This window comes from Augochlora pura, chromosome 6 (genome assembly GCF_028453695.1).
Source record: "Augochlora pura isolate Apur16 chromosome 6, APUR_v2.2.1, whole genome shotgun sequence".
Taxonomy (NCBI): Eukaryota; Metazoa; Arthropoda; class Insecta; order Hymenoptera; family Halictidae; genus Augochlora; species Augochlora pura.
Window position 1 is genome coordinate 10,226,977 of NC_135777.1, and position 21,596 is coordinate 10,248,572.

General features: G+C 35.5%; 3 protein-coding genes across 3 annotated transcripts; 2 read left to right on the plus strand and 1 right to left on the minus strand.

Moving 5' to 3' along the window:
- Positions 1-269: 269 nt before the first annotated feature.
- LOC144471474 (uncharacterized) lies at positions 270-15,863 on the plus strand. Its single transcript, XM_078183545.1, has 5 exons — positions 270-860; positions 1,108-1,349; positions 1,430-1,807; positions 1,893-2,087; positions 15,333-15,863. The coding sequence occupies exons 1-5, from the start codon at positions 820-822 to the stop codon at positions 15,455-15,457; spliced, it is 981 nt and encodes a 326-aa protein (XP_078039671.1). The 5' UTR covers positions 270-819; the 3' UTR covers positions 15,458-15,863.
- Positions 2,092-8,196, minus strand: LOC144471475 (uncharacterized). The gene is made up of 4 exons (XM_078183546.1): positions 7,431-8,196; positions 2,867-3,192; positions 2,553-2,785; positions 2,092-2,472 (listed from the first exon to the last, which is right to left on the minus strand). The coding sequence occupies exons 2-4, from the start codon at positions 3,076-3,078 to the stop codon at positions 2,303-2,305; spliced, it is 615 nt and encodes a 204-aa protein (XP_078039672.1). The 5' UTR covers positions 3,079-3,192; positions 7,431-8,196; the 3' UTR covers positions 2,092-2,302.
- Positions 15,864-16,431: 568 nt separating the features above from the next.
- Positions 16,432-19,877, plus strand: LOC144470957 (radial spoke head 1 homolog). The gene is made up of 6 exons (XM_078182566.1): positions 16,432-16,525; positions 16,910-17,129; positions 17,684-17,910; positions 17,996-18,097; positions 18,630-18,776; positions 19,719-19,877. The coding sequence occupies exons 1-6, from the start codon at positions 16,478-16,480 to the stop codon at positions 19,875-19,877; spliced, it is 903 nt and encodes a 300-aa protein (XP_078038692.1). The 5' UTR covers positions 16,432-16,477.
- Positions 19,878-21,596: the final 1,719 nt, after the last annotated feature.

The following is a 21,596-nucleotide window of genomic DNA, read 5'->3' on the forward strand; positions in this document are numbered from 1 at the left end:
GTAATGAAGCCTGAAGAATTTAACGTACAATTAGACAACTTTTGTTGTCTACGCGAATGTAATCTTCTATGGAAACATGATGGTTTATTAATAAATAATAAGGATTTATTAATTAAATAATATGGGTGCATTATCACATGAACGAATATGAAGAAACAGATGTGAATTGATATGAAGCAGTAACTTTTTTGAATTTTGTTTATTGACGGCCGCACTGTGCGATCGAGAATCGCTTTTATCTGGAAGGTTAGCTGACAGTGTCAATCTGTTGTGTCGTGTATTTACATCGGCCGAACATATAATAAAGTTTCATTCAAATCCATTCAATCCTTCAAACGCAGTTGTGTTAATCAACGTAAGAATTACAAAAAATGTGATTTTAATAAGAAAGAGCCATATTCGTTTTCTTTCTCGACATCCAAAGTTAACCGAAATGATCTGAAAAGTCGAGTTCACGTAAATATGGATCGCAAGATAGAGCGCATGTGAACAGTAATCGTGCACTTCCGCCTTCGATTGAGCATTAGTGATATAGTCCACGAATTCAGGCTAAATTACCAAAAGTTCATCACGGTACCATTCGCGGCGCTAGTATAGAATTTTTTTAAATCTAAGTCCACATTTCGACCATAGACTCGAACCGCACGGATTGTAAGCCATGGTCTGTGCCCAGCGCATACACATAGAGGACGGGAAGTGACGAGAACAACAAGAAATCTCTATAGATCGATGGTGAAGTTTTATCGAAATAAAGCTATCTATTAAGAAAGAGAATACACTTTTGAATCTTTGAATATATAAAAAAGGAAGTATATCAAAATGGAGGATAAATTGAGACAAATGGAAGATGAAATGAACAGGTAATTTGTACTTCTAAGCTACATAAATATTTTAACCTTCCTAAGGATTTCTTTGTTATCATTTCGCGTGAACTGTATTTATGTTCTTGAAATGATAATAAGTTGCATATTATATTATTCTGAACAGCTTGTTTGATAGAAAACAAATAAATTAATACAAGTGCATATACAGGTAACAATATGGTTAAACATTTGTAGGTAATGTAAATATAATGTTATCTAACTATAAGGTTGAATAATTTTTTAGGTTCGAGGCAGAAATTGGTGGCCAGTTAGTTACACCAATTGTTAGACCTGTAATCGGTGCAAATACATATAATCAAGTAGCTAGACAATTAGAACAACATGAATTACCTTCACCAGTTGTTGCTGCAGCAGCAGCAACATTAGCTTTTCCACCGATGATTGGGTTTCCACCACCACCACCTCCTCCACCGCCCCCACCTCCGCCACCTCCAATGTTAATACCACAGCAAGTAGCAAGACAAGGTAAATTATTATACAACTAGTTAATATATAGGTATGTTTCTGTACTATATATTTCCTATAACAATGTTTTTGTGATATAGGTACGGTTCCTTCTATTACAACATATTCATCACCTGCACAGATAAGTAACCCGTATTTACCAAACATGGTGGACCCATGTTTAACTGCCACACCAAAAACATATGAATCCACATCAGCACCAATGATTCATCCAGAAATTATTGAACAGATTATCAATACAAAGATCCCAGAAGATGAGAGTAAGAAAAAACCAAAGGTAAAAGGAGTTAGCACTGCAGCAGAATTAGCCATTAGTCAAGGAAAAGCAAGTTCTATTATGGCAAATGCTAGTGCAGAAGAAAGTCATCCAAAGGGCAAAGGAAAGAAAAACAAGAAAATAGTTCGGATGGCTGGTGGACAAATATGGGAAGATCCATCGTTGTTAGAATGGGATGAAGGTAATTATTTTACAATCTCGTAGTATCATTTATGAATTTTCTTCTGTTTTCAATATTGTTTATAATGTTTCCTTTTTATATGCAGATGATTTCCGAATATTTTGTGGAGACCTAGGAAATGATGTCACAGACGAAATGTTGGTTAGAGTGTTCGGCAAATATCCTAGTTTTCAAAAAGCGAAAGTAGTTAGGGACAAAAGAACGAACAAAACGAAAGGTTTCGGATTCGTTTCCTTCAAAGATCCGCAGGATTTCATCAAAGCAATGAAAGAGATGAATGGTGAGTTGAAAAATAATTGATCATTTATTTATTTTACAGCTTCTTTTTAAGTTATGTACGAGAAAAGGTGTCTGAGGTAGAATTTATAGTGAAATGAAACTTGTTCTAAATTAAGTTTTTATAGATGTACATTTAAGAATTTCTAGGAGTATTTGTGCAGTTGCCCAAATTATGAGATCATTTAATGCTGTAGTACTTCGATTGGTAGATTTTTCTCATTTGCCAAATGGGCCCCATCCGTAAGATATAAACAATTGTGGTATTATCGAATATTGTCTTCTTGGCTGTGGTGAACCTCCATTGCGCAATGCGATACGATAATCAGGATGTGTTGCAGAAGGTGTAGAAGCATCGTTTGTTTTTGGCGCTTCTTGTTGTGTAGTACCTTGAACAATTTCACATATTAGTATTTCCAAGCTATAATCTATTGTTTTTATTATTTGACAGTTTTTAATATATTCTCACTGGCATGATTTGTACGGAGACTATGAGGACTCATGTAAAGAACAGAAAACGGCATTCCGCTAGCACCCCAGCTACGTGACATAATTATATCCTTCTTCGGTAATTTATTTTTAGCTTGCTTAGTATTTTGCAACAATGCATCAGCCCGTTTATCTATCACAGGAACATTCTCGCCCCACGAGTCTATGAGCGTGTTAGGATCCACGCTCGCTGCTTCTCTTCGTACATGTAATCTGGAAGTCATAGAAAAATTAATTTTTAATCAAGGTTCTTGAGGATACCAAATCGTTTCATTTTAAAACTGAGATGCATACTTTGGTTTGACTTCTTCTATAGGAATATTCCCGTAAATTTCTTCCATTACTGGCAATATTTCCGAGCAAGGTTCATTAGCGGGACAGGGGGACACCACAGCGTTAATCGCATTTCTGTTTAGATTATTCTTGAAATCGGTCAGAGGAACAGCCAGAACCAAACTTGAAAGTGGGGTAAACGCGGAAATGAGGATAACAATCGGGGGTATCATTTTTGTTAGGCTTTTCGTTCGTTATCGATCTCGTATTCGTCAGACGTTTCTTCCTCGAAACGTGTATCGTGGTTTGGATACAGCGGCGCGTTGTTTCCTTTCTCCTTTCCAATCCTGAAAAACGCAGTAATCTGTAAAAAACCTCGAGTGGCTGATCCTCTTTTCATTTCTAATATGATCCAAGAAAAGTAACAGCTATTAAAATTCATAAAGTACATTACTTTAAAAGAAATAAGATCTCAAACCGAAAAATGTTATCCTTTCTTGTGGACATAGTTAAATATGATACAATCACCCGATTTGTAATTTACATAAAAAAGAAAGAATGATTTTTAGTTTATTTAAAATTGACATTGTAGGAAGAACAGAAGTTTAAGTATTCCTTACAGGGTCATATTGAGCGCAACGGGTAAAAATGATACTTTGGTCACTTCGGAAATGCAAGCACGTGGGCTTGAACAGTGTCGAGTTGTTATCCTGAACTAAACCACGATTATAAATTAAATCAAAAGCTGGTGACGATGCCAGTAGAAATGCGTAAGACGATTGCGCTGTCTCGATGACTGTTATTAGGACGCTCGCAAATTCCCTATTCGACGACAGGGGATTGGGCTGTTTACATTTTCGAGATATTTCTGCAATGGGTGCGACTATTTATACAACATTCCAGCTTAATTTAGTACAACGAAACTCCCACACTTGCCGATTTTAGTGACTATATCACTGGCCTGTGACGGAACAAAGCTTTGTCATTGCCATGCGGACATTGATTGGTAGCAAATACTGTCGTATTAATTATAGGAGAATCAAATTGATTAGAAAATTAGATTGTTAACAAGCATATATTTTTACTAGTGTGACTAAAGAATTTTGTCGTATTTTTTTTACAGTTTTTAAAAAACAAACTTTTCTTTTTATACAAAATAATCGGAAATTCGCTGTAAGCGTGTGCCTGTTTTTAAAATTACTTTTATATTGTTAGATAAATTTTCTTGATAATAATGTAGCAATTTTGATGTGCATAAGAAGTGCATTAGAGACGTGACACGTGTTTCCTAAATCGAAACCTTTACATTTCTCTTCATATAAAACAGTTTCTTTGGAGCCAGCACCATGTATCGTCGTTTTTGCTTTAAGCTGGAGTTCAAAAAAATACTGGTCTGAGTTTCCAAAAATTTCAATAGCATCTCTCTTCTTTTGGAGTAATCTCTTTTATGCATTGATGCAGTTTCCCTATTCCTTCTATCACGTGTTAAGAGCTTTCTGGGGGATTGTATCAAGTTAAGCAGCTGTTGCAATTTATTTTTAATTTATTCCAAGACGTTTAGATTTGGGAAAGGAAAAGTTAGCAGATTTATTGTTATGTGACTTCATTTTATTTTTAAGAATGAAATTGAAGCCATGTTTTGTCGATATCTGGTCAATGGATTCATATCCAATGGATTTTATAAACACCAATGATATTTTGATAAGTATTTGTTTGAATGTTGAGAAATTAACGTTATTGCTTGGATTTCTAATATTCCTTAGCATGTAGAAAATATAGAAAGTATTTTCAATTTATTCGAATCGTTCACCCGACTTTCGCGATTAACTCTTTGTAATGATGAAGAACTCATAAGGGGTGAGAAATATCGATGAGAAATAGCGTGGGTGACTTCGGTAACACCAATCTGAGACGATGACCCGTAAACTAACCCGTAAAGTACGCGTTATAAAGATAATTGGACCATGCCTAGGATCAATTTGCTTTCAGAAAAAGGTGTTTAAAATGCGGTGGTCTTGAACCCCCCTGGTCCAATATTTGAAAATTTGATACTCTTCTCTAGCATATTTCTGTACTTATTAATATTTATCGCGTCGATTACTGTGTGGCTCATATTCGAATAAGGTGGTCTTCATAGTTAATTAATTTTTATACACAGATATCGTGTTAAACAAATCTTTTCAGGTTATTCTAGATGTGACAAAGTTAAGACTGTAAACGTAAAAAAATCTTTTGCTCTAATTTTGGTATTCAACTTGTTAACAGTTTTCCTATTATAGCTTATGAAATAATTTGCTTGTGACTTATACTAGAAGACAAATTCAAATAAATTTGTTTCAGTAAAAAGGAAAACTTTTCATATAACGAGGAATATTTTAATTAATTTGACTGCAATAAGTGAAATTGTTTTTCAGATCCTTTTGATTCATTAATGGTAACTTATTTAAGCAGTGATGATTCAGTGACACTATTTTTGTCAATTAAGAATTCCAATTAAATGCAAACAAACATTCTAGCTAAATTGATAATACAACATTCATGTTATTACGCATATAGCCATAGCTATTTATCTGCTGTTAATCAGTTGTTCAATGGTAAATCCACGGAGCAGTTGTAACACCCCATTGATTATTCGTGGAAACAAAATTCGTGTTAATGACGGACGGCTATTGAATATTCCGGTTATGTGTAATATGGAACCTACAATTCCCTAATATCCGGGAATCAATTGGCAATTAGGGACTACAAAATGTCACAGTAAATTTTGTGTGGCAACACCGCGATAATTGCGCATATTCAACTCGACCTGCTAACAATAAAATTATGCAACAGGGGGCATGCCTGTTTCTTTGGCCAGATTTCTCAGTTTCTGAACAATTCATATGAAGACACAATGCCAACTAATCATGATAAAATGGACCTCTGTATTCTCCATTTTAAATATCCCTGAATGTCTCGGAGCTCAATGAATCTCCCACCCCCGTTGTCCACCCTTTATTTATTTCGTTTGGAGATTTTATTCATGAGGGGCAAGGCTTTATTTATGATTGCTGCTTTTCCAAATTTTCTGCCCTTTCTTTTCATGGAATTAAGTTAACTAGTTCACTAGGGTCTATAACTTTATTCACTGTATGTATCGTATTAAATACGTCGTATCCTCTTACGAAATATGAGAAAATCATCGTCAAAGAGAAGCTATAAATTCTCTAAATATCTTACAATTTTAAATAATAATATTCAGAAAAAATAATTCGACGTTCTTTTACGTGAAATACAAAGCCGTGCTAAGGAAATACGGGTCATGGAATCTTGTTTTTTTTTTTTAATATAATTCGCGTTAATGTTGAAGTACTGTTTCAATCCAGTCTTTTCTTCTGGCTATTATTATTTGTGTGTACTTCTGAATGTCACTACATAATTTTGTTATCACAATAGTAATAGCAAAGGTCAATACTAGTTCAACAATAACAGTAATGTTATAACCTTCGCGCGGCATTGGGTACCAGTAACAATAACAACTGCATGTGCATTTTACATTAGTCTGGAATGTAAGAGAACTAGTCAACACTGTATCAAAGTTAATGGACGTCATCTGAACTATTTACGAAATTAAATTATCTCCATCGACTTTACTATCATAGCTATTTCTTAATTATAATTGCTTCCATTTATTTTTCATACCCAAGATCATATAGATACCATTGGAAAATGTGTAAATGATCTTGCAAATCCAAAAATTTATCACAGAAATTATTTAATTTTTCACCGTGAATATGTCTTGTTTAAAATTTAATTATATTTTTCTATTTAGATTTTTCCAAGTACACTTGCAGCAAGACTGAAATGAATTAAATAATTCAATAATTCGGGAAATAATTAAATGATAAATATTTCTAGATGATTTTTTTTTAAATATCAATTATTGCATATCAATTATTAAACAAAAAAATTAATAGTTAGAGTTACAAAACATTTGTATACCAAATTTTTGAATACTTGAAATGAAAATATCCTTTGGACCTACATGTTCCAATAAGATTAAACATCGAAAAAATTTCAATATAAATGTTAATTGTTGGTAATGTTATAAAAATAAGTAAAGAGATGGTTTACTTAACAAAAGTACAAGTAGTTTAATTATATTTACATAATATTAGCTTGCGATAGACAAACGCCCTAAAACAATTCTGACCGCTAATAGTTCCGCAGGAGAAGCGAATTTATTTTTCTACGACGAGTGTACTCTACACAAATATCGAAGGGTAACTAGGAGATGAACTACTGGGCAATGTGCAGTAATTAAACAAACGTTTCATTTGCTCTTTAGGAAGGATTGATTTCGCGTTTAATCAAACATTGGTGTTCCAAAATCAAAGGTACTAAAATAATAAATCACGATTTTGAAATCAAAGATTACGGTTCTAACATTTAAGAAGTCACAATGACTTTCGAAGTCAGTGATCACGGTCCTAGATGAAAAGATCGCGGTCCTAAATTCATAGATCACGATTTTGTAATGAAAGATCGTGGTCCCGCGTCGTCCAGCGATCGCAAAGGTCAACGCTACGTCAGGTAAATGACTCACCTTCGTCGGGAGACACGGCCGTCTGTTCGTTTCTCGATCAGTCGATCCTTTTCGCTCGGTTGCCCGTCGACGAGGATTCTCGGCTCTGGATCGTTTCACCGGAGCAGTCGGACATTGGTTTGCCCGTCGGGGTGATTGGGACGGAGTGCGTCGCGACGCCGGACGTCTCGCTACTCATTCAGCAACCCCTACCCGACCGGTGCCTCTCGCCCCCGTCGACGACCCCTCCACTCGATGGGGAACAGCCAATCGCGTCTCTTCGACTTGCTCTTCTTAATTCTTGGTCCAAGAGACCGTCGCTTCGGTTCCTCGTCTCTCCTTGCCGCTCGTCATCGAGATCGGATCGCTGTCATTGTGTGGTTATCGTCTTCGTCGGTGGTGCGTCCACGACGTCATCGAAATTCCGCGTTCTGGAACGTAACGTTTCGCGACATCTTTTTCTTATCCTTATTTCTCTTCGTTTGCGTTTTCTTCACTTTCTCCTCCTTATTCATCTTCGTTTTGATGGTCTTACAACTGTTCTTCTTGTTTTTAGACTCCTATTCGGACCTCATGACGAATGAATTTCTTCCGAAATGTTGTTCGTATTACATTCATTCATTATAGGATATGTATGTATATACACATTTAACCGTTCATAGCGTTTCGGGTTTCTATAGATAACGTAGACCATGTATCAGTCTTGTGTATATAACTTTCTCAACTGTCAGCTTAATAAAGTTAAAATTGAATTTGCTTAATTTTTATTAATAAATTTTTTACTTTCATTTTTATTTTCATGCTATCTAAAAGCATGAGACATCGCATTGCATTGAGACTGTATCGACGTGCCACGGGATCTTGATGAAGCCTAGCCGCAGTGCTTGCGAGACGTTGAAATTCCATAAAGACACTGGTTATGCACGAAATTTTCACCATTTTTTAATCTGTAGAATTATATAAAATTAGTTTGCCAATGGTCAGCCTCTAAACATTCACTTATGTCAATGCTTCAACCCTCTAAGACTACAATCCGTATCTAATCTAACTGTAGTATAAAGCCGCAAAACAAGTATTACAGGGTCAATGTTTTCGTTTATCCGTTTAATTAAGCTTTGATTTAATATTTGGACTGTGGAACTATTTTATTCCTAGTATATTATCATCTGATCGCTCGCTTATGCCGATGAGCGCAAAATTGATGGCACCCCGCGCTCGAGTGCATCGGCTTCTTTCGCTATGTGATCGTTTATGGCGGCGAAAGTCGAGCAATCGCCCCGAAAATTCTTTCTGAATTTTGCTCTGATCGTCCCGAACGATCATTCCAATTGTCTCGGAGACTATGATACTCGGATCGCGAAGCATAAGCGATTCCGATGAATCAGAGTCATACACGAATGCTCCGCGATCCGCGCGGTGACCACGCGTTCTTCTCCTGTTCGAATGCCAGGCATATTTCCGTCGATATATTTATTGTAAGCCGAGGGACACGCTCGATTACAAAATAAACATATTGTCTCCCAAGGTGCTCGTATTTCAACTTACGAACTCGCTACGAGCGTTCTTCTAGCAGAATTAAGGTCGTCGGCCATCTAACACCTGAGAACGACATTGGTGGACATTTGCAAAAATAACGCGAAGTAACGGACCATTTAGCGCGATGAGGCAAAATTCGAAGCATCGAGCTTCGGAACTTTAAGGGAGGTTTTGGTCTGCCTGGCTTGGAAGTTGATATTTAACACTTTATCGACCGGTCATCCGGTCGTAAAAATTTTCGTTCCTATTTCGATTTTATTTATCTTATCAATCGCGAAAGGTATTTAACACTAAACGTACCAAGAGGGGTCAAATGACCCCTTTTGAAAATTTACTTTTCTAATTCTTACATTTATTGTTATTTCTGTCGGTCATTTGACTTTCTGTAAATTCTTATATCATCCGATTATTCAATTTCCCACTTTCCGTTTTTCTCGTAGCTTATTTTTTACCGACAAAAATTCTATGGTAAGATTAGGTGTAGAAAAATTGCCGGTACGTTTAGTGTTAATATTTAAAAATTTATATAACAATATTGAAGCTTGTAGTACAATTTAACACATTTACCTCAATAATAGATAACAAATAAAGGGTTACTATGGCAACTGATTCACAGGGTACCGATCGATGGGAAAAGACGATTTATACGCTAACGGGCGACAAAGTGTTAAGAAACTATTTTATGTACCGTGACATGAGTTTCCTATCATGGTTCTGGATGTTGCAAGAAAATACTTTCCCCTTCATATTCAAATGCTTCTTTTTTGAAGCGTCTTTCGTATAGTTTTGAATGAACATCTTCGAGGTGAAGAGCAATCCTCTTGTTGTGTCTTGAAATATAATTTTATTCGTGCTTACAATAGTTACAGATTTTGCATTAAAACTTAATCCTTTCGTACATCACCTTTATCTCTATGCAAGTTGAATTTACTTAATTGTAATCATTTGTAATAAAATACATGTTAAATTTAAGAAGTGCATAACATTTTTAAAATAATTCAAGATTACTGTAGAGTAATTATATATAATAAAGTTCATAATAAATTTGTAAAGCGAATGAAATTTTATACACAATTATTTGGGATCGATGCGAATTAATTATTTGTAATGAAATTTATATTACCTTGTACTAAGAATAAAAATTCATATTAAATATAAAAGTTATATATAAGACGGCCAAATTTTATATGTGGAAAAGGTGAGGTTAATGGTATATTGCAAGATTCAATAAAAGGATTACTCATTACTCAACGAACGTTTGAAATTATATGAAATAAAACTGCTACATAGGAATCCGATATAGTTGCGACTTCATAGGAAGCATGGACAAAAGCGTTCTCCATGCAAGGGTTAATGTAAGTCTAAGTTTGATGTACGCAAGAAGTGCCTGTATTTTTAGAAGTTTGTAGGCTGCGTCGAGTCGATTGTTCGAAAATTAGTCTCGGGAAATTCGGATTCGTTCGGGTCAGGTTTGCCGATCGCGGTTCAAGAAAATGACAAATCGCGGCCTTTAACAGCGTCTCATTGTTCGTTCACAAAGGGAGGCATGCGGGCATCGAGCGCGACAAGTGGCGCGCTGAGAATTCGGTCAGACGCAACAAGTAGTTCGAGCACATGTAGTCCATGATCCAGCCTCGGCGCCGCTTCGGATCGTGGATCGCATGTGTTCCACCGATTGGTCCCGACTACTTCGCGCGATGTCTGCAATCGTTGGTAAGCTTGGGAAAACGCGTCGTCTAGAAAGAACTCGCGGAATTTCGAGAAGAATTCGTGAGCGTGTGGGAGGCCGATGACGAATTGAAGGAAATGTTGAGGAACGGCGTTACCATTCTGATTAACGCTAAATTTACCATGGACAGTCGAAATGATTGGTTTTATACATTTTATTTTAGATTGAATAAATTTCTAAATTTAAGCAATCATTGTACGAAAAATGACAAAAAGTCCAAGTAAGTTCAGTCTTGATATTCTTACTGAGCAACACGTGTTGCAGCTTGATAGATTGCGGTACTAAGGCTGCGTCACTAAGGCACGGATCACTAGGGGTAATATTTTTATAGCTTTTTATCATAATATATGTCCAATGAAATGCTATTGAATAAATTAAAGTCTCAGGTTTACTATAAACGAGCCACATTTAATAGGAAACGTTTCCTTATATATTTGTTTGTTTATGATTAATCTAGTTTCATCTTCGAAATTTTTATTGTAGATGTGGTGAAACGTTAGACCGTAATTATTTAATTATTAGAAGCATAAGGGACGACGTAAAAATATAGCTGAAAGTTGAACCTTTTCAAGCTGTAACTATGAACGCATTTGAGCTACGAAATAAAATAAATTATTAACTCTTTAAGTAAGGCGCAATATTTGCATTTTTGTTATCAGAGAAAATAAATTGGTGACAATGATAGCGATGATAGTAATGGTAATTATATCGATAAGTCTTGAGTACTTGCAAAGCCCCCTTTTATATTTTGTGATCAATAGTGATTGCGAGACTTTATCAGTTTCATTGTTGTTAATGCTTTATGAAAAGTAGAACCACGGAAATGATGATACTTTGAACAGGTATATGAGTGGCTGTTTGAGGTACCTGGACTTGTCTAGGTGGAACCTTGCGATCGCTTTGACTAAGGCTACACACCTGATCCGTGGCTCTGCTACAATTAAGTAATAGACCTGCAAATAATCAGCATTGTTAAATGTCAAAACTGTTACAATTTCAATTAGATTTTCTTCTACAAAAATCTCGGAAATGGTAATCACCAGTATTATCTATTCTATCAATTTGATCTGCAACTGGAGGTATAGATACGTGTTTTGGAAACGATGTAGGATTATAAATGGTCAACTTTGTGACTTATTGATCACAAAATAGTGGATCTGTATGTAAAATAAAAATTCTCTGCCTTTGTTACCAGAAATAAAAAGTCACTTCAAAACAACTTTCTATAGTAAATTTGACAAATTGAGAATGGCGTGTACGTATACTTCAATCATTTAAATTTTGCCATTGTTTCGAGTCACGGCCACTTAATTTTCTCATAAATGCATAAAGCACCACGGTGTACGAACTATCGTCGCTATGTAGGTTACTGTTTGAAAACGTCGATAATTCTTTGAGAAAGACCAGGTCCAAATGCGTAGAAGGCTTTAGAGTTTCGTGGGCCGTCACGGGAGGAGTCACGCGTCTCTTTTGTCGTGTTTCGAGTTTCGCGTTTCCAAAAGAGACGGAAAGTGGCGGGATAGATGGGTGACGGCGTGGGCGATCGCGAAACAGCCGGGAAAATTAATGGTTGTGTTCCGAGGTCGCGTGCCTTTCCCAGATAGAACCGCTCTTACCGATGCATCTCGAAGAATATTTTTGGCCGCAGGACGATCCCGGACGATGCATCGTTTCGATAACTAATTTTTCGAAACGGCTGTTACTTTCTCTTCACGCGTTTTCTTCTTCGTCCTCCTCCTCCTCCTCCTCCTTCTCTGTTCCTTCGACTCTTTTTTTTTCCGTTCCTTTTATTCCGAAATTATCGAGCCAACCCATTGCGTTCCCTACGCAATCGGTGACGAACGAGCAAAACTCCTGAAAACATTTTAACGGTCGGAAATTGTTTAAGAACTTTATTTTCGTTCGTAACCGTTCGAAGAAAATAAACGGAGTCTCGTCATTATTACGTAAAAATTCGTTCGGAGTATGAGATATCTTGCATACTCGATAATCTTGCGGTTATTCGCGTGAAATTTCGTGCGGGCCTGCCTTATATTTCTGCATTCGTAATAATTTGAAGCGCCGCACAGTGGTCCGGATTGACGCAAGGTGTGCCATTCGACCAAAAAATGAATTTTCGCATATCGATCTAAATTGAATATATACTACTTCTTAAATGTCTACCAACCTCGAAAATAAAAATGTTTGCATGATTTAATACAATTTTGTAATAGAAATAATGGTTTAAAGTCGGACTTCCTAAGAATAGTGGTTTTCGTCAAAAATAACTGCATGTCTTCTTTTCGATGTTGTGACGTAACCATCTAATATTTTGATTTCAAACTTTTTTTGCATTAAAGGGGATCCTTTTGCGATTAAAATTCATTCCTGTAATAATAATTTTCACACAAAATGTGCTGGGAAAATATTGTCAAATAAACTATTACAAATTCTTCAAATTTGTTATATTCGGTAGAGAATATCTTTCAAGTCCCACTGAATCCCACCCTGTGATAAATTGGAATATATTCAGGACAGCTTCCTCTAAACGACTAAAAAAAAACTATTCCAGCTTCGTCCACCTTTTCAAATTATACTTGTTTAAAGTTCCTAACGCTGGACGCGTTAGCGCGCCTATCTCCAAACTCCGTGAAGAGAAGAGTTAAACATCTGCCTTATTCGAAGGAACTGTTTAGATCATAACACTTACTATGTTACGATTTCGATAAGACTAATTAATTATTGATAATATTTCTATTGATATTATTTATTATTAATTATTTTATTATTATTAATTTAGGGAATCCGTACTTTGTTGCAGGTAATATCATCAATTCATAAAATAGATATGTACAAATTTCAAGAATATATAAAATACAGCAAAATATTATGAACAAACTTATGGGTGGTATTACATGCTACCTTCCGTACATAAATTATTAATTCACGAAGCTGACATTATTCAATATGCATTAGTACCAATAGGACAACTTTCTGAGGAAACTCTTGAAGCACGACATAAAGATTTTAAACAAATTAGAACACGAAACACCCGAAAAAATTCTAGGATAGGAATTAGATGCAGAGGCGTTAGATTTAATAATTAAATAATAAGAAGTATAATACTAATAGTTCTAATTATAATTAGAATATTAATAATAATAATAATAATAATAGTAACAGTAATAAAATTAATGTATTTTTTCTTAATTAATCCATAATCTGTCATTATTTCATTGATCAATTTAAATTTCGCGTTTATACCTCTTACGAATGACGAGTTATAGGGTCACGGCACACCTTGCGCCAATCCGGACCACTGTGCGCCGCTGACAGATCGACACGTTTTCTCGTATTAGCGCAGCTAGAATTGTTCCGATTGAAACTTGTTATTCTAATGGCGATTTAAATTGGTGGAAAAACTCTGGAGAATTTATTCTGCCTCGTGAAAAAATAGAGAAATTTTTTAATAGAGAAACATCGTGGTATTATTCTACTCTGGAATAAATGAACGTCGCAAAATTTTCCACGAGCATAGACCTTAAAAATGCAACAACTTTAACAATGTTCCACGTGACTCGCCGCAAAAATGTTGTAAATGTTTTTCCTGCGGCAATGAAATCATTGAATATTCCAAAATTAGACTGCCAATGAAGGCAAAATTTGGATTGAAAATTTTAATGTTCTGAATGGCTACGTTTGGAAGCTATGATCTAGAACAGGATACAAGCAATGAACTACTACATACGCAGGCGGATCTACGTATGTGGTAGGCGGGGAATGTGTAAATACAATGGATGTTTGAAATTTAAATATCTGGTATCGCAAAGAGAAATTTGCATCGGACGCTTACAAAATTCCTCCGAAGTTGTCGAAAAACAACGAGGAAAAAACGTAATAAAATATTTATAATGATCGTGGGTGTTGTCTATCTCGAGTACGAACAACAAACTCGGAAAGCATTTACTTTGAATATCAAGGTATACGTAGCACCACCCCTCCAACAGTGTTTTCGCGAGGGTGCGGAACCTTGTAATTTGTTTTTCATGAAAACCACTTCGCGGGGAGTTTATTTACCCCTGAACTGGCTCAGGAGTTATCTTAAGTTCCTGCCTCTGGAGCTCTTCTTCTAAAAAATTCACGTAACATTGTACGATCCTTATGATAAATAATTTAAAAGTTGAAAATGTTTACTTCAAATCAAAGCAAATAAAATATTATAAATCGTTCGAGAGAGCTCTTTCCCTCTCTTGGAAAATATTACGGTTGACGCTTGCACAGTTTTCTGCAGAGAGTCGGTTTAGAATCTTTGAACTACAATTATGATTTTCTGTACGTAGCGAATGATCGCAGTTTACTTAGATATTAATTGCTAGACTGTGGATTTTTATGAATCTATGATAGAAGTGAATATATCAGATTCACAATAGCCAAAATATTGAAAGAAACTAAACGTCGTACATTCTTTGCATCTTATTGGTAAGAAGAAATAGATCTGTGTGCAATATCCACTTCTTGCAATAAGCGTAGACAGTTTTCATTCTGCATAAATATCTGTAGTCTACTAAGTACCGTGTTACCAGCAGATTATTTTTGAATGAAACGAGTTGTTGGGAACACGGCGGACTTTGAACTGTTATGGAACTTATTTGTTTCATCGAAGGAAATTGTGGTTTCAGGACGATACGTGGGCTCGCGTCCTATAAAGCTGCGCAAGAGCTCCTGGAAACAGCGAAATTTGGAGTCAGTCCGGAAGAAGGAGAAAGAGAAACAGGCGTTAATTGGTCTGCTGACCGGCCGGTGACGCAATAGAACCCTCGTTCTTTCATTTCCACGGATTATTGTTGTTCTGGTCGTCAGGAAGATGGCTTCCTCGCGACGCCCGCGAGGGAGTCAATCTTCTCAATTGTGAACCATTGAGTTAACTTTTTCTTCGTTGCGCTACGCTTCTCTCGAAAGTCTCTTGATTTAGAGAGGATAGAAACGAAACCAACTTTGTACAATCACGTTCATTTTGTAGTATACATTAGTTCTATATGTATAGAATGCAAAAGTCGAACAAGAAATCATTCGAAAATTTAAACAATGATGGTCATCTTTGGTGGTTGATGACATATTTATTTCGTTGTGACATAGACCATTTGTTACGTCCACGAGTGTCACTTCTGTATAAAATTATAGACATTTAGATTAATAAAAGTAAGTTCTTACTACTAGTCTTTGATTTTCTTATTGTGTTCATTTCATGATCTCATTATGTTTCAAAAAGGTAAATCAGAAAATGTTAACATTGATCTTCTTATCATATTTCATTATCAGTTTAACACTTTATTTACTGATAGTCTGTTAATGGGCTTTTCAATGAGTGAACTATGTCTAAAATCTCGATGATTTTAACTTAAATAATAATAGTTTCAAAACAACGTGTTACATTATGCCGATTTAAATAATTTAACGGATTACTAATAAGATTACTATAGATCTCTGCTTAATTGTTAATCTTGATAATGAATTGTTAATCTTCGACCCCAAAAGAACTATTAGAAAACTATCGGTAAATAAAGTGTTAATTATATCGCTACGATATAATACCTAATTACAAAAACAAAATATGTATCTCCTGTTGAGCCTTTCATTCGCATAATGCATCAGTATACATTGCACTTTAATATCATAATTATATCTTAATCCTGCCAAGTCGAAATAAAGTCAACGTTATAACCAACGTCCTATCCATTTCCATTGTGAAACGTGCGCCGCGTCTATGGCACATGATCCTCATTTTGTTTCGAGGTTGCGAAACGAACTGTCAACTAAATGAAATATGGAATATCCAGGTGAAAGAGGAGAAGAGGAAACAAATCCCTTGGGCGTAAATACCCCTTTTTTGCAAATTAATTATGCAAAATCTTCGTGGAAATAATATTCGGAACAGAATGATATGTTTTTTGCGATCCTTTCATTTTGAAAAGTAATGTGAATGCGCATCGTGCTGCTTATACGTATTTCCTATATGAATTAAATCCTGAAAAATCTAAAATTATTTTGTGGACCTTCCTTCTTTTCTTGTATACTTTAGCCACGTTAACTATATCACTATAAATATGACTATTATAAACTTTATCTTCTTTTCATAACTTTAACACTTTTGTTAATATCACTGAAATTTTCTGAAAGATCACATATAAAAATCATATCAAGATCATATTGTTTTCGAGTGATAATGATTGGTAAACAGCAAAGAGGATAATTACAGTTGTACGAAGGTGAAAGGAACGAGAAAGGTGATAGACATGGACACGGGAAAGCTTTACTTCCAAACGGCGATATGTATGTTGGCCAATATTGCAAAGGTTTGCGGCACGGCCGAGGCCTTTATGTGTTCAAAATTGGAGCCAGGTACGACGGTGAATGGAGGCAAGGCGTAAAGTACGGTCAAGGAACCTTTTGGTACCCGGACGGAACACGATACGAGGGTACGGAATCACCTATCAAAATAGAATGATCTGCTTCAGTCTGAAAAACGTGGCTCCTTACTCATACTTATATCCACGCTATTATTTTCGTAGCACACGTCAGCATCGACGATTCTTACGGGTTAGATGAATGAGCAGATAAGATGCTGATTATAAAAATCGTCGGGCAACATCGAAAGAAAGAAATTCAGGGATCACTTTCAATTTGTCTGCCAATATTGTAGAAAAGGCAACATTCGTTATAGCTATTAATTTTGTAACTCCCTTGCATCTCGAAGCGAAGCTAGATTTATGTAATAGCACTCGGAAAATATTGATTTTCTTGAACTTGTTTCTTTTCTTTTATTATCATTTCAGAAGTTATAACAAATTTAAGAACGTATAAAAGTTGTTAAAGAAAGGACTTTGTGTTTGATTTCCATTTGTTGCAATTATCACCGAAAATTTGTAATTTGCATAATAATCTAGGGGCTGGTGATAAATCTGAGAAATGATGTCCGTGATTATTGTTTGGAAAGCTTGGTGATTTCGTTTAATTTTCGTGGATTTCGTAGGTGAGTGGAAGCGGGACATGAAATACGGTTTCGGTGTCTACTATTATGTGAATGGCGATATTTACGAAGGTTCTTGGAAAAAGAACTATCGACACGGTATGGGATCGTATCTCTACGCGGTCACGAACACGAAATTTATGGGCACATGGATCGTGGACCGTATGCAAGGGGCTGGTCAATTAATACACCCCCGTCATAGGTTTCACGGATTCTGGGAGTTAAATTTGGTGAGGCCGTGGGTGGTTCCGGGAAACGTCTCAACATCAGAAAAGTCTAAAAAAACTATATCATTCATTGAAAATACAATCGCAGCCTTATGGTCGCGGGTGCTTCACGTTCGAGAACGCTTGCATGCAACACGGCCACTACATACACGTTAAAAATCCCGAATACGACGAAACGAAAGAAGAACCTGTCGAGGTAAGATTACATTATCGTGCGATTTTATGCAGTCGTGACGAACAGAGTTGATCAAATGTCGTACCGAGCAGTAAGAACGTTTCAAGAATTTCAAAAGACAGCGACATTATGTTTACCTCATTAAAAGTTAAAAAAACAACAAATGTTTATACTTATTGCAATTTATACTAATAGGCACTTGATTCACGTTAAACGTACCGAGATCCAAAGGTACGATGTTGTCCTATAAAAATTATAAGATTGAACGTATTTACATTTTCCACAATCTTTATAACAGCGTATAACGAAGAAATGTATTCAATAATTTTTAATGGAAGTCATTCTATGAATTCAATAATTGTAGAATAAAAATCGTGAAACCGGACATTTTACCGACGGTGGTAGTGATGAGGACATCGTTGTAACTTTTTTTATGTTGTGTTGTGATAACAAGATGAAAATGCATGTTGATTTCGATGCTATTAACATCCTCGGTTTTCAAGAAAAGTTTGAGGTGATTAAAATTGCATCATGTTTACTCGAACAGGATAAAGGGGAAGATGAAAACAAGGATCCAACGGCAGTGGAACCGCTTGCTTTGAAGAAAGGAATCATTGCTCTATGGCGAGCACGCTGTATTACACCTTATAATCCTGATCTGTTACCACCTGAACCGGTTCCTCTGCAAGAAGAGGTAATAATATATTTCATAAACAGCCATCCTTTCTTTTCAGATGATAAAAGCACTTTTTTAATGTATCCCTCTCCAATGAGAATCGTTATTGCAACGAATAAAAATATTTATGCGCATTATTTGTGCACCGTTCAAAAATTAAAAGTGGTCACGTCAGTCATCAGTGTCTTCGGTGACATTTAACATGTTAAAAGCGACTACCCTGTACGCCGTTCTGTTCGGTTCGGTTCGAAATGAATATCGGAAAGCTGTTTCACAATATCCGGTTTCCGGGATCGTAACAGATTCAACCAATGCTTCGAACATTCCCGAAAGCGGAAGTTCCCGGAAACAAGGCCGACAAGATGATCGATCTAAATAGACTGGAAACAGTCTAACGAGAATTTCCGGTCGCTTTAATTTCGCGCAGCGTCTGAACAGTGGATTCGTTAAAGCAATTACGATATCCGCATCTCGTAAATGCATCTTGGGCTGACAAAAAGAGCTCCGGTTATCCGAAGCTTTCCGAATTGTTTAAGCGCCGTGAGAGAACTTCAACGCTACGATTACGGGGCACTAAAAGCAGCTATTTTATTTATTCAGATCTTTGTTATAATGCATGTCCGATGAAACAAATTTGTTGAAAGTAATTTTCCATAAGTATGTCTTTGCGATTTTAGTAAACTTATTAACCGATTTGAACCGCGATGTACATTGAACCGAACATTTCGCTAATGCAACAGTTTTTTTTCAAGTATAAACAAACAAATTGAAAACAATTTTTAGTTCTGCCTCGGAGTCACCACTCGAGTGGAAAGAGTTAATAAAAATGTAGAATGTGTTTAATTAGAATGTCGAATGTTTGATTTGTGTATAGCACCGAGCTTTCCGGACGAAACGAACAGATATATTATTCGATATCACGTTTGGGATGATTGATAATTGCGACAACAAATTTTCTAGGTTTCCTTGGACTCACTGGCAGAGAAATGTTCGGAGGACTTGATGGAACGAGAACAATATTTAAAATATCCTACCGAATATCGTGGAGAAGGTGAAGAGGAATATTATGAAGGGGAAAATCATTATAAATCAATTATTAACGAAGTACAAGAAATTTGAAATAAAGTCAACGTAATTGATATTTTTTTATTTAATGAACTTGTGGACTTTTCTGTCTCACTTTTCATTCTGTATATTTCATTTCTACTACGAGTGCTGAATATTATTTAGAAGCAATAAGCTTATTCGCCGTGAACGTTTCAATGGTGGAAATAGTATTCAAATACGATATAATGTATAATTGTCTTTATGAATAATTGAGCAATTATTTCTACTAATTATATCTATGTATATATATATATATATACATTATTAATATAATAATGTATATTAATATATAAAATATATCTATATACACATATATATTTTTTAATATGATATATACCGATAGTTTTATACATTTTTTCATGTAGATGGTTATTTGCAACGTTAATTATATAAACTTGACAGTACTAACATTGCAAAAAATGCATTGTATGCAATGTCTGTGCACGGATCCTAATGCTTTGCTCAATGGATTATTTTGTCACCCAACAATGAGATTTTGCGATGATCGGAGTATGTATTCCGTATACCTCATTTGTATTATGGCATATTCTATAATTTGGAAGCCACAAGTTCAAACGGTGTATACAGGTTGTCCCAAAAGCCACTTGTAATCGGGAAATGAGGGGTTCCTGAGATGATTTGAAATAACTTTTTCTTTAGCGCAAATGAAATCCGCGTCTTTGTTTACGAGTTATTAACGAAGAACGCTGACTAATAAAAGACGAAATCAGCTAACGCGAAACGGCCGAACCAATCGATTTTAAATATTTTATATATTTTGAAATATTTAAAATTTAAAGTATTTATTTAAAAATAAATGTATCAATATAATTAAATATATCATTGGTGCTTTAAACATCAGTCTGTATGGTTGGCATACATATAATAATAAAATAGCCACGGAGTGCTTAATAGTATCATTGTAGATCTTGAAAAATATATTATAATAATAAAAGTACAATTTTCGTTTCTTTTTTCGACGTGTTATAGAATGTAACATTAAATCAACATTTCTCGTGGTAAAGCGTCGAACACTGAGATCCGCGAAACTCGTGTAAGACTTGTGTAAGTATTGTAGGCGTCATGTCGCCCTTCTGCTCTGACTCGCTCTTGTTTCTTACTTTGGAAAAATCAGAACCGTCTAGTCTGATTCACTTTGATCCTTATGGACTGAAAACTTCTTCTTGGATCAATTTTGGTCCACAATAATTATTTGGCATATGCATGCGGCCTAAGTAGCTAGCGAGCAAGCGTGGACTTAGTTGAATAAGTCTTTGTTGTAGGAGAAGAAATAATAGCAAGTACATACCGATTCAGATTTGGTTGAGACTCTGGTTCAGGCTCCCTTTCGTGTCTCCAAAGCAGTAACCTCATTGTGGTGAACCTGGGCAATAGGTATCATCCTCGATTCAAAAAATATTGCAAATTGTAACGTGTTTTGAGTCTAGGATGATACCGAGCTAATAGCTGCAAATTATGAATTCTTTTCGATATTGTAAATTATTATATAAGGCTGTAACAAATGTATTGTTTGATTTTCAAGAAAAGTGTAAGGATTTATATAATTTTTTTGTTTTACTATTTTCTAGTAATAAATGATGTTATTATGCTGTGTTCATTGATTATTAATTTGTAAGAATTTAATTGTGTTCATTATACTTCTGTTACACTAGTTCACGACATCATTGCTTCAGTTTTTGAAAGTAAAGCAATAATGAATGATGTGGAACA